Source organism: Arvicanthis niloticus, chromosome 7, assembly GCF_011762505.2.
Source record: "Arvicanthis niloticus isolate mArvNil1 chromosome 7, mArvNil1.pat.X, whole genome shotgun sequence".
NCBI classification, from domain to species: Eukaryota; Metazoa; Chordata; class Mammalia; order Rodentia; family Muridae; genus Arvicanthis; species Arvicanthis niloticus.
Window position 1 is genome coordinate 14,491,202 of NC_047664.1, and position 13,715 is coordinate 14,504,916.

General features: G+C 36.2%; 1 protein-coding gene across 5 annotated transcripts in view; it reads right to left on the reverse strand.

Annotated features, from left to right (window-relative positions):
- Positions 1-13,715, reverse strand: part of Ppp4r3b (protein phosphatase 4 regulatory subunit 3B) — a 45,311-nt gene that overhangs the window by 29,027 nt on the left and 2,569 nt on the right. For all 5 annotated transcript variants that reach the window (XM_034508719.2, XM_034508721.2, XM_034508720.2 and 2 more), the window contains exons 3-4: positions 5,813-5,911; positions 267-890 (exon numbers count right to left, since the gene is read on the reverse strand). In XM_034508719.2, the coding sequence (XP_034364610.1) occupies positions 267-890; positions 5,813-5,911 (723 nt within the window). The remainder of the gene's footprint in view (positions 1-266; positions 891-5,812; positions 5,912-13,715) is intronic.

Consider the following 13,715-nt stretch of genomic DNA (forward strand, 5'->3'; position numbering starts at 1 on the left):
GAACTTTTAAAAGCTGTCCCAACATGCCTACCCACGAAGTGTAGTATACATGCACATACATAATAATTGTAATTAAAAAATAGAAAAGTACCTTATATTAAAACACAAACACACACACACACACACACACACACACACACACACACACACACACATCGATGTCAGTCATGCTTTCCTACATTTGGTAGAACATTTAAATACAATAAATCTTTATCAACTGATTACTAGGAACAAAACACTTGAAAACAGTTATGAAAAATACTTACCTGCAGCATGCTGACTATTTCAACTTTGTTGAAGAAAATAAAAGACGTAAGAGTAGAAAGGAAATTCTCTTCAAAAACAGATGGTGTAGGCAAAATGATGTCCTGAATGTACTGTACCCTGTAAGTCTGATGTATTTTTTGCCTTAGTTCTGAGTCTGTTATTGGTATAACTTCTTTAAACTTTGCAGTTTTAGTCAAGAATTCTCTATGTCTTTTTGGCTGGGCCAAAGCAGGATCATATTCAAGGCATCCCACGACATCCATGATACACTCATCAGAAAACATTACCTCAAAAAGAGTTGCCTTATTTAGGAATAAGATTCCTCTAATAATTTCATATAGATGGTGTAAGCCTTCAGTGTTTTCTAGGTTCTCACAAGCTTGGAACAGCTGTAGTAGTTTTTTGATATAGCCTTCATTTTCCAAGGCCAGAGCCAGCTTTTCCCTACGGATAGGTGAGGAGAGAACTGAGGTAACTAAGTCAGCAATCTCTTCAAGTTTACTGAGTTCACATGTGGGCAGGTCAATTAGATGACTAGTTTCTGGCATTTCTTCAAATCGTTCTTCTTCTGATTCATCAATGAGGTCCTGTGTGACTTCTACTGATGGGTCCTTACCTTGAACCTAAAAACACCCAAGTAAAGCTGGTTATCTTAAATACAAAGCAAATTAACACTGGAAATCAAACCACAAATTAGTGACCACTGAATTTAAGTATAAATACCTTGAAAAGTGAGCACAGTTGTTCACCTGTAATCTCAGTGCTTGAGAGGCTGAGACAGTAGAATCAGGAATTCAAGGCCAGTCTAGTTAAGAAATTGCTATTCTCAGGACTGGGGCAATGACTCAGTTGGTAAAGTCCTTGCTCTGCAAGCCTGAGGACCCTTAACTCCTCAAGTGGAGCCCTAGAACCAACAATTCAGGACACGGCAGTGGGCATGTGTCTGTGATCCCACTGTGGTGAGAAGAAAATGCAGAGGAGAAATAACAAAGGGCAAAGGCATGGGTAGACGACGATGTGGTAAGAAACTCAAGGCTGCATCTCTAAGGCTAAGAGAAAGCAATAACACTGGCCCAATTATACCAGATGCCTGAAGGGACAAAAACCTTATTTATCAAGGCTTCTAGAACCTGGCAGAAGGAAACTCTGAGTAATAACCCTGAGTGACATTGTTCTGAGACATTTCCTCATACAAAGCAATGAGTTGGAACCAATCTGCTGACTCTGACATTTTAGGTTTGTTTACCACATACTGTAATATTATTGTACAACACTGATATTCTTGACTCAATGTACATAAACTGTGAGACACTGGTAATCAAATATATTGGAAATTTAAACTAAATAGAATGCTAAAAAAAAAAAATGACTGGCCTCAGTAAGACAGACTGTCAGGCACTGGTTTAACTTCTTTCTTTCATTTTTGAGACAGAGCCTCTCTCTGTAGTCCAGCTGGCCTGGAATGTCAATGTAGACCAGGGTAGCCTTGAATTCAGAGATCCACTTGCCTCTGTCTCTTTAGCACTGAATAAAAATGAGTGCTATGATTTCTGACCTTTTTTTAAAACAATTTTTTTTTCCTTTCCTTTTTTCTTTTCCTTCCTTTCTTTCTTAAGACAAAATCTCACTGAATAGCTTTGGCTGTACTGTACCCACTTCGTAGACCAGGCTGACTCTGAACTCACAGAGATCCACTTGTCTCTGGCCCGAGTCCTTGGATTAAAAGCATGCACCACCAAGTCTACCTTGGGTAATTTTTAAGTTAAATAGTGCTGATTAAAAAAAAAAAAAAAAAAAAAAAAAAAAAAACCAAACAAACGTGTGTGTGTGTGTGTGTGTGTGTGTCTGTGTGTGTGTCTGTCTATGTTGCAGTGCACACATGGAGGACAGACGACAATGTGAAGTCACACTATTCCACCATGTGGAGTTCCAGGAACTAAAATCAAGAGGGCCATCGGGAAAAGCTCTGAACAGGTACTGTAAGGTACTAATTGCAGTAAACCAAAGGGAAAATAGTAATGGAATTATTTTTTATAGAGTGTGTGTATGTGAATAGATCAAAGTGATTCCCTGCTTCCACCATGGGTTTTTGGGGTCAAACTTGGGCCATCAGGCTTGCAGATAAATGCCATCTCACTGGCCCATGTTTTAATATGTCCACTCTACCTGGCTTCTTCAAATGTCAGGCATATTCACACTGCTTCTACTGTTTCTAAATGTAGATGCTTAGTCAATATGGTCATTTAAAAGAGACTTGAAATTTTAAGTATAGAACTCTCTTGGATCTTTTGCCCTGTGTGCTTCTTCCCATTTGGTGATTTGTATGTGTTATTACAGTAGTAAACTGTAATTAGAAACAAAATAGCTTTGAGTGTTGTACAATATTTGATCATGCTGTGAACCCTAAGACTGTTGTTTACTAAAAAAACAAAACAAACAACACTCCCCCCCCCCCCCCGTCTGTTTTTAGTTGTGGTATGGCCCAGCCCTTAGCACATAGTTTTAATCCCTCTGGCTGGAATACAGGATGCACCCATGTTTGAAAGTGATGTCTACTTACTTGAGTTGCAGAGAAAGTGATAAATCAGAGAAAGACTTGACAGAATAGGATATACTCAACTCTCAGGAGAACAGACAAGAAAAAAGGCAACTTAAGAGAGTACCACAGAAAAGAGAAAAACAGAGAGGAGAGAAGAAGCAGTTTTACCGGAAGAGTTTTACAGAAACAGGCTGCAGAAAGACAACAAGCTAGACACAGGAGAAGACAGAACAAGTGAGAGAATGAGAAGGAGCCAGAGGATTAGAACAGACTGGTAGAGCTAGTCTGAGGCCACATAGAGAAAAAAGTCAGAGGCCAAGAGAGAAGCCAGACTGAATCTATCAGCTTGGAGAGAAAACAGTGGAGCCAAAACAGCAGAGCTGACCAGCCAGAGTTCAGAAAGCCAAAGAAAGGGTGAGCTTATTTGGCAGTAAGTCTCAGAGCCTGAAAACATTGTAGGCCTAGATAAGACTATATGGAGGTTTGAGGCTTCCAGGACTAGGTTTAAGTTAGCAGACTGAGGCAGTAATCATCAGAGACAACAACTATATCAGGTGAATAAAAGTTACTGTAACAGTTGAGTTCTTTTGAATCTTTTCAGTCAATTATTGTACCTAAAAGTGGTCTTGTGAACCTTTAGAACTATCTGAGTAAAAACATTAAAACACAATTTTAGTAAAAAATTTTCTGACAGGGACAGCAAAATAGCTTAGCAGGGAAAGGCACTTGTTTCCAAGTCTGATGATGTCAGTTCAATCTCTGTTACCTATAAAAGAAAAGACCCTTGCCAAGTTGTATTCTAACCCCCATACATTTTCTGAGGCACATGTGTGCCCATACAATACATATAAACAGAAGTAAAAAAAAAAATGAAATACTTAAAATAATTAGTACAAATATATGAAGTCTCAGGTATATATGTGTATGTGTGTACATACACACAGACACACACAGACACACACACAGACTTTTTTTTCCCAAACCATAAATTAAGTAGAAAGGGCTGAAGTGGGAAAGGTATACTCTAATATGCTGATTAGTAAAAAATATTATCTACTATGCACATCTATGTTGAAACACATACATAAACCAACACTGCAATTCTAAATAAGGTATATATATATACATATATATATCTTTCTAATATTAGAAGTTTATTGTTTTAAAGTTACTTTTATATGCTATTACCTATATTCCAAACAACTTTATAAATGTTTCCATAGTATTCTCTTATTTTTATTAATTTAGTGATTTTAACAGTTTTATATTTCAAGTGTGCTTTTATGTAGATAAATGTCACTTCATGGATTAAAGTGTAAACTAAGACCAGAATATCAAATGTTTGCTGAAAACACATCACAGGTAAACAATTTAGATCATTTTTTTAGGTCTGAAATTGTAATTTATAGAGAATTTTATATGTCAAAAATACAGCTGCCTTTTAGAGGAACACATGAAAGAAACAAAATAAAAATTATTCACAGGTTTAAAGACAAGTTACAATTTCAATTTATTCCATGTATATTTTGCATGAATACATGAATACTCTATACTGGATTTTTGAATATCAGAGTTCTGCTATTTAATAATATATATTAATAATGCTTAGTAACAATATGTAATACGAATTTGTAAAAGAAACCATTCCGCTAAAATTTTACTGATCAAGGGCTACACATCATTGGGAATAGGAGCATTCACTCTGTTTTTGTTTTTGAGATAGCGCCATATATAGTCTAGGGTGGTCTCAAATTCATTCTCTCTCTCTGTCTCTCTCTCTCTCTGTCTGTCTCTCTCTCTCTCTGTCTGTCTCTCTCTCTCTCTCTCTCTCTCACACACACACACACACACATACACACACACAACTGGGATGACCACACACTCTTGATCCTATGGTTTTCATCTGTACACCTGGCTACAGTTTCTTGAAGTATGTGTCATAAATTAAAAACAGCCAAACAAAAATCATCAGATTTCCATTAACAATCACTAAAAGAGCCTGAGTGTAGTAGTTCATACAACCCAAGTCTTTGGGAGGCTAAGGATGAGGATCACAGAGAGTTTGAAGCCAGCCTGACAGCGCAGTGAAATTTGATTATAGAATTTCAGAGAAAATAGAATCAAAGAGAAAAGCTCAAGTGAGAATAGTAATAGCCAAACAACAATAAAATTAACCCATTAGAAATAAAGACCAGTACTAGGTAGTCACTGAAACTAATCTGTCATTAAAAAAGAAAAACAATTTAAAATTCCAATTATCAAGTATCACAGCCAAAAAACATCTACGAAGACAAGGAGATGTGAGTGGTGCAATGTGGCAGCATGAGAAAAGTAAACGGACATTAAGGAAAAGTTCAGTTGTAAACAAAGCATGGGTTCTATCTAGTCAATAGCACTATTTACTACTCCTGTATCAACTGCAAGTAATGTTCCCTGTTAGCGTGAGGTGCAGCTGCGTGCAGGCGTTGCTGTCTGGGAGGGAGCTATCCAGGAACTCTACACTATCAGCACAGTTCCCAAGCCCTAGTCCCCTCCGAGGTAAGGTTTCATTGCTTAGGCTGACCAAACTTCCTGTGACGCTCGGGATGACCGTTGGCTCCTTATTGGGATTATAGGTATCTGTCCCCAAGCTAGGCTCAATCAGTGTTGGGGCTGACCCCAGGGCCTCCTGTACGCTAGCTAAGCACTCTACCACAGTGAGTTTAGCCTTGTTTACATAAAACACTAAAAATTATGACAATGTTGTTGTTAATAATTTTAAGTGAAATAATCAGTTGCAATAAATAGAGTCCAAGACTAAGGATATATAGGTCAGTGTCAGAGCACTTCTTTAGTATGAATTAGGACCTGGGTCACATCCCCAGAAATATACATATAAATATCCATGAGAGAGTGTTAAAATCTCACACTATTACCTTTCCATACTTTTAATACATTCTTCTAAAGTGAAAAAAAATAATGTACACAATCATAGTTATAAAGATACATTAAAAAAAAAAAACTTACTTGGCAAATTTTTTCCCAAATTTCATCACAGCCAGCTTTTTCTTGAAAACTTAGAGCCAGATCATAGTTTTCAGCTTCTGACCAAACAATTAATGTATCCTGTTAAAAAAAAAAAAAGCCTTCATTACCACACTAGAAAAAGATGTATCCATAAAATATAAACAAAAAGTTAAGAGAGAACTTGCAGTTAAAAAGTACATTCACCTGATAGTGCACACCTATAAAGTATTCTGCTGTGCCTTTAAAGTTTTGTAATATACTTTCAATGTAAGAAACTTTGATATTTAAGATGACAGTGAACAATTTTTTAAAGAAGCAAAATAGGTTAGCAGACTCTAGGTAATCCTTCTTGAGCAAGATTGCAAATACTCCAACCATCTATTTTCTGCTATCTGGAAAGTCAGCCGTTCCATTCATTGACAACCTATTTCCTACCTTTTCTTTTTAACTAGTCGTCAACTGATTAAAAGCATGTAAATACTTCAGACAAATCTAGGTTTAACCCTATTTTGGTGCATGCACACGCACATGCGCGCGCGCGCGCGCGCGCACACACACACACACACACACACACACACACACACACGAAGGCTGATTTTTATTTTGTGTGTGAATGTGTGGTGTTTTGAATGGCCCCTGACATGTGAATACTTGGTGCCTAATGGTGGTGTGCAGAAAGCTTAGGAAACCCAGCCTTTTGGGCGTGGGAGGTGGGCTTTCAGAGTTGCCGCACCTGCATCATTCCCAGTTTGCTCTCGCTGTTTTTGTTCGTGGTACAAACATGAGCCTTGAGCTCGCAGGTGTTGTTCTTACCATGCATCCCTGCTGCCATGACTCCCCACTCTAACAGTGATGGACTCTTACCACTCTGGGAACTGTAGGCCCCAACAAACCTTTCTGTAAGTTGCTTAAGTCACGGTGTTTAATCGCAGAAACAGGAAAGCAGTACAGATACTGGTACAAGGGAATGGACTACTGTTGGAGAACACGATCACAGGACTATTTTTCAGGATGCTGAAGAATTTCAGAGGAGGGACTAGAAAAATAAGTTGACACTATAAGCAGAGCTTTAAAGACCGTCATAATAGAAACCTGACAGTAATGGTGAGAGCCAGGTGGAGTGGAGGAATGGTTCGAGAGGCTTCAGAGGAGAACAATGATTAACACTTGGGCTAGACACTGGTCTTGTGATGTTTGGTGAGAGGGTGGCTGCTTTCTGTCCTGTGCCTGAGGCTAAATTAAAAACAACAGACTAATTTCTTTTCCTGAGATTTCAAGCCTAATCCTAACACTGATTCTGTGACATGGTTATTAGTAACACTCTTATGCAGGAATACAATAAAAAAAGAGTAAGTGGGGTAAAAAGAAAAACAAAATATAGTGTTTGACAAGAAAAAGCACTAGGAAACTTGTTATACCCAAGACTCCCACCAAACAAACAAATAAACAGCCTGATCTTCACTGAACAAAGGGAAGGCTGCTGTCGTAGTTACTTTTCCATTGCTATGAAGAGACAACCAAGGCAACTTATAAAAGAAAGCATTTAATCAAGGGCTCACAGACTCAGAGGATGGTACGGAAGATAGTATGAGAGGTCACTGCATGAAGCTGTGGAAGTGAAGCCTGAGTTGTGTTAGATTCCCAAATGTTGAAGATGCCAAATGCCAGAAACGTGGAACAACTGCCAAGGAAAGCTGTACACAGAGAATGGGAACAGCCCAAGAGAGAGACAGAGAGCTAAACTGGAGGTGAAGCCACTTAATCCCTTTGACCTCAGACGTAAGCTACATGGCACTTTGGAGTCTTTGCTTTGGTCCAGGATTTTTTTTACTATGCTCTTATTCCTCCATTTTGGAACGACATTATACATACTATGCCATTTTATGTTCAAAGTATGTAACTTGCTTTTTGATTTTAAAGGAAGCTGCAGTTAAGAGACTGCTTTGAGTTTCACAACAGATTTTGAACTTTTCAACAGTGTTAAGACTATGAAAGTCTAGGGACTTTGAAGTTAGACTAAATACATTTTGCACCATGGCATGGCCAAGACACTATGGATGTTGGGGAGTCCCTGCCATTTAAATATTGGTGCTATATGGAGAGGCTTAGAAGTGTGGCCCATCACCAATTTGCAGAAAGAATAACCTAATGTTTATTCTTCACAGAGTACCCTCAATTTTGCCCCTACTTTAAAAAAAGTTAGGTTGTCAAACTCTGTAATAAGAAACTAAGGCTTAAAAATGATGGACTGGGTATTAGGTCTATCTTGCACCTTACTGACACAAATTGGTATAGTTATGCTCTAATTGTATTTTAAGAGAAAAGTTTTATTTTAACAGGAAAGGTGATATGTAGGAGGAGCTAAGGTGGGAGGAGTAAGGAGAGAAAGAGGAGGAGCTAGGTGTTGGGAGGGGGGTATGGAGGCGGATGTTCGAGTGTCTCTGCCAGTCAAAGATAGTTGATATATATCTAGGTTGGGTATTGGGTTACACTTCTGATTGTATGGGCATCTTGTTATTGAGCATTACCAAACTTATAAAGCCTTTGGTTAACATTTTAAAAATTGAATGAAAGCAAAAAGGAGAAGGGGGGATGTGATAGGGGTTTTCTAGGGAGGGGAAATGGGGAAAGAGGATGGCATCTGAAATATAAATAAAATATCCAATAAAAAATTAAAAAAAAAGAAACTAAGGTTTAGATTTTAGTTAAAACACATATATACAATTAGACATTAAATTCACTATATAATAATCTAACAAAATGAATAAAGTTGTTTTGAATACAAAGTAAAATTTTATTTTAAAAAATATAGGGGAAATCCACTTAAGAAAACTATCCTTTCAGGCATCATTTCTATAGCTTGCCCTTAGAGCAGTTTCTCTGTGTAGTACACTGAACTTCTCTGAGTGGATTATTCAAGGCCATCTACCCAATGAAAGAGATCATGCTAGTGTTTGTATAAAACAGCAAAAACCTTTAAGATCTTAAAAAAAAATCCTTTTAGGGGTTAGAGAGATGTTATACTGGCTGCTCTTTCAGAGGATCAGGGTTCAATTCCCAACAACAATATGGCAGCTCACAATCGCCTTCTCCAGGCCCGGGGACACCTTCTCCTGGCCTCTGAGGATGCTGGACACACATGATGCCCAGACATACATAAAGCCAAAACATTCATACACATAAAATAAATTAAAAAATCATTTAAACCCATCTGTCTCTTTTTAATACCTTCACGACCCCCTAATTCAATTACAGAGTGACCCTAATCCCAAACTCTTTCATTTATTGCATTCACCAGCACCCACAGACTGATGTTATGTATTTTGTATCATTTCATTTTTTTGTTTGTTTCAGAGGAGAGTGCAAAGTCCTCCACTACTGCATTAGGAAAGCTGCAGGGGTCAGCACATCTGGGAAAACCACCTTTGTGGTCATAGCATCTCCCCGTCAGGTAATTGAAAAACTCTTCCGAGGACTGGGAGGTAGGTCCATGGCAGAGCGCATGTACAAGGTGCTGATCGGATGACCTACCCACTTCCCATGATACTACAAACAAAACCCAGAAAAAGTCATGTCTTCAAAAAAATTTCAAACTTAATTAATCTAAAATTAAAATGTAAAAAACAATCAACCTTAAAGAAGAGTCGGACCAGCTCATAAACAACACCCTACTAAGTACTGGGCCAATGAATTAATGTGGACAGTTCTACAATGCTGTCTTAAGTTTTGTTCTTAATCTCTGTCTAAGAGGGTAGTCTCTTGCTGAAGCTAAAAGTTCATTTTATGTTTCTTAAATGTGGATCTGCTTTACTAACTCAAACCTTACCACTAGTCTAGATGTGTAATATTAAGACTTTATTTCACCTACTTTCAAGCTTAAGTTTAAAAAAAAAAAAAAGAAAAGAAAAAGGCCCAGTATAGCATATGGAATGCTTTTATGTGTGCTAAAGAAACAGAGAGTGAGTCTATACACTTTTGTTTACATATGCATTAATGTAAGATGATGATCTGCAAGAAAATGGGAAGGTGATGGGCAGAGTGGCCCACACCTTTGATTCTAGCACTTAGGAGGCAGAGGCAGGCCCATCTTTGTGAGTTTGAGAACAGCTTAGTCTACATAACTAGTTCCAGGACTGCCACAGCTACATTGTGAGACCCTGTTTCAAAAAACCCAGCCAATCAAAAATAAAAAGATGGTAATAAGAAAATGGTAATAAGAGTGACTGTTAGTAATACAAATCGCATGGACTAGAGGTAGGAGATACTTCAATAAATACTTCTGATATACCCATGCCAACACACTGCACATTAAAAAGTAAGCTTTATTTTGATAACCAAGCCTCAAACCAAAAGATGAATGTAAGCCTGCTCAACTTTGTGCACTTTCTGGAAAGAACTCTCACTTTCTTGGCCCCAAATACTAGACAGTAATTAGCAATAGTTACAGTCATAGTAACAGTGCTGACAGTAGTATTAATAGTAATAATACACAACAATCAATAGGACAGCAGCCTCTGATTTCTTCTCTGATGTTTCATCATTCAACATGTCCTCTAACAATTTCTTGAAAACATAGCAGAGTTCTTCAAGTCTATTTACCAGACTTTCATTTCTTCTATCACAATTATTACAAGAGTTTCCTACCCAAAGCTTTTTGTTCCCCCACACTCCTCTCATCTAGTACTCATGATATTGTCATACTGGTTTCCTTAAATGCAGCATCACTTTCATTATTTTGTGTCTTCAGTAAGAATTTATAATGGCACATTTTTGTTTGGTATACCACTCTCAAACTAAACAAAAACAAAACAAAACAAAAAATCCCAAAACAAACAACAACAAAAAAACCTGCAAACAGACTCCCGGCAAGTGAATCAGGTGTATTATTATTGATTTCAGCAGCAACCACCACCACAGCCAAGAAGGAAATTCTTTTACCAACCCTAGTTTCTAATACTTTTTCCTGTCTCTAATTTTCTACTGCTCACACCTGTGGAATACAAGTTTTCTGTTGATAATATTTGTGTTGAAATATTCCTGCTTTGCATTTCCATTTATAATCTTTCTGTACCTTAGCTGCCTCTACAGGAAATACTTTCATGCATTTTCAGTACGATCGAGGCTCACTCAAACAATTTTCATTAGCTACCCTTTCATTCTATTATTGTTTCACTGAGGCGAGGACTTATCTTTTAAACCCAGGAAAACATAACTATGTTAAATATGCTAAGTTCTAGCCCTATGATTTTGATTTTTGATTTAGTCAAGAATGGTAGGATCGACTTTAAGTTACTTAAAAATCTGTATGTATTTGTTTCATGCTGTACTGGATAATCATTTTCTTTTCTTCCCAATGTGTTTCCTTAAATACTTAAATGTATTAAGAAAGTACACTTCCATCTATCACCCCTTTCAGTACCAGACATGGTAGGGAAGTACTGTAAATTACTCATAACCTTCTACAATCCAGTTATTTGATACTTAATTTTACTTATTCTAATATATTTTGGGAGAGAGAAACCCATGTATTCTGAGCAGACAGACTCAAAACTGTGAATATTAAAGCTACTCTGAATTTATTGAACATACTTTAATTTGGCATAGTATTCTATAAACAAGCCATTCACTCACATTTTAAATTAAAAATCCATCTGTTAATATTTCTTTTAATTTTGGAAATAACTTTCTAGCATAATCTATTTAAAATCTCAAATGTTGACAAACATTGATAATGTGATAATTCTAATACACATAAAAATAATGCTGTATTCAAGAATTCCAATTTGTGCTACTTAGTAAAAAATGTGAATTGAGTAAGACTTTGGTTAAAATAGGAAAAAACTGTACACATTACAAAGAAATTAAATTTAACATAACTTTAAATGGCTCTGACTTCCACTAGAAAGGTTCTCCCAATTTAAGTAAACTTCAAGTAAATAAAACAGGTGGCTCCATTCAGTACTCTTTCATGCTTTCCCTATTCATACCTCTTGTGTATGTGCAGTCTACGTATGGAAATATCATAAAGATATGTAGCCCTGAACTTTAACTTAGATGTGACTAGTTGCAGAAAACATTTTCAGATGCCATAAATCTTTAAAATATATTTTTCTCTAATGTTTTACACAGTATATTTAAAAAAATCAAATTAATCTGGAACTAGTTTTCTTTCCTTCCTTCCCTTTCTCTTTTGAGATTCTCTGTCTAGCCTTGGCTATATACCTAACTTCTGCCTCCTGAGTCCTGGGATTAAAGGGGTGCACAACCATTGCCTGGCTTGAAACTAGTTTTTTAGACAGTAACATTATTCATGAAAGTATGCTTCAAAAAAAAGTATTTGAAGAACCACCATACATCTTTAAAGTGCTGGAGTATTGTTTTACAAATAAGCCTCTATACAATATGGTCTTTTCAATGGGAATAGTAGTTAAGAAAAACAATTACCCACATCAAGAATAGTTATTTTAACTAAATGTGTAGCAAACTGCTTGTGATCAGGAGCCCACACTTACGAGCAAATGTCCTTATCATCATTTTATATTCATACAGGTAGGAGAAAAAAATGTCAAAATACCATTATTTCTTCACAAACAAAGACTCCCAAGTAGGTATCTTGTAAAAGTCAATGCAAACACAGAGCAACTATCTGGCTAGTTAAATTAGAAATTACATTTATTTAAATGTCCTTAAATATATCTAAGATACAGAGAAACACTCAAATGTTCAAGACAAATGTTTTAATTGAACTCTTCACCAAAAAGATAAACACATATAAAAATTGTCCAAGAAAAAAAGCTACCAGTCGAATACTAAAATATATTGAACTAAGAATGTACTGCATGCATAAACAATTTACATTAATATTTTTACTATTAATAAGCTTTACAAGATATAATTTTATTTCTTCTGTGAAATGTTTATAGCATCCAAATTCTCACAGACCTTGAAAAAAAGTAGACTTGATGCTATAAATACAAACCTAAAATGTCTTTCCCTTCCAAAGCCTGTCATAGTGACTTTATTTACATAACACACATCACACCACATCCACACAAAATAAACCAAATGACTCACAGTTGTGTATCCTACATCAGAATATAATACAGCATTAAAAAAAACCCTCCCTATGTTAACATAAGCAAATCTTCAAAAAGTGTGAAAATGCAAATTTCAGAATACATGTAAAGTATGGTATCAATAATGTAAAAGTTTAAAAACATACAAATACTACACATTATTTATGAATACATACATATGCAGGAAAGGTATAAAAAGCATGTATACAGAATACACAGCAATTTCAGGATAGGGTTACCATAGGGAGAATAGAGAATAGACAAACTGAAATAGATACAAAGGAGATTTCACCTCTATCTATGTTAAACATTACAAAAGGTTGAAAAAATATATTATGGTAATACTGTTAAATCTGATGGTGTTATAATATAATGGAGTCCATTATATTATTCTCTATACTATTTAGTATTGATAGTATTTCATAATAAAAATGCGAACATTCACAGATAAGAAAAGATGACTCAATGCTGTATCTTCATGTTAACTAAATAGAAATACTAAAACAAATTTCCTTTTCCAAAGTGACAATAAACATTAACAGGAAATGTTGCATAATTACCAATATGTATATTTATGAAGTACCCATTTATTATTTTAAAATAGACGTACAATTAAAAGCAGAATGTACACTACAAACTCCTTCTCCTTGGTCAAAGGCTCCAACTTCATACCACACACAGGCTTTGCTTGCTTTAAAAGCATCTCTCTGACTCTTTTCTTAATGGTAGTAAGTGAACACTCTGAATCTTCTTTTAAGCCATTTCTTTCAAATGTGACTCAGAACAAAAGGCTTAGTGTAGAGCATATAGAAGAGACCTGGCTTACT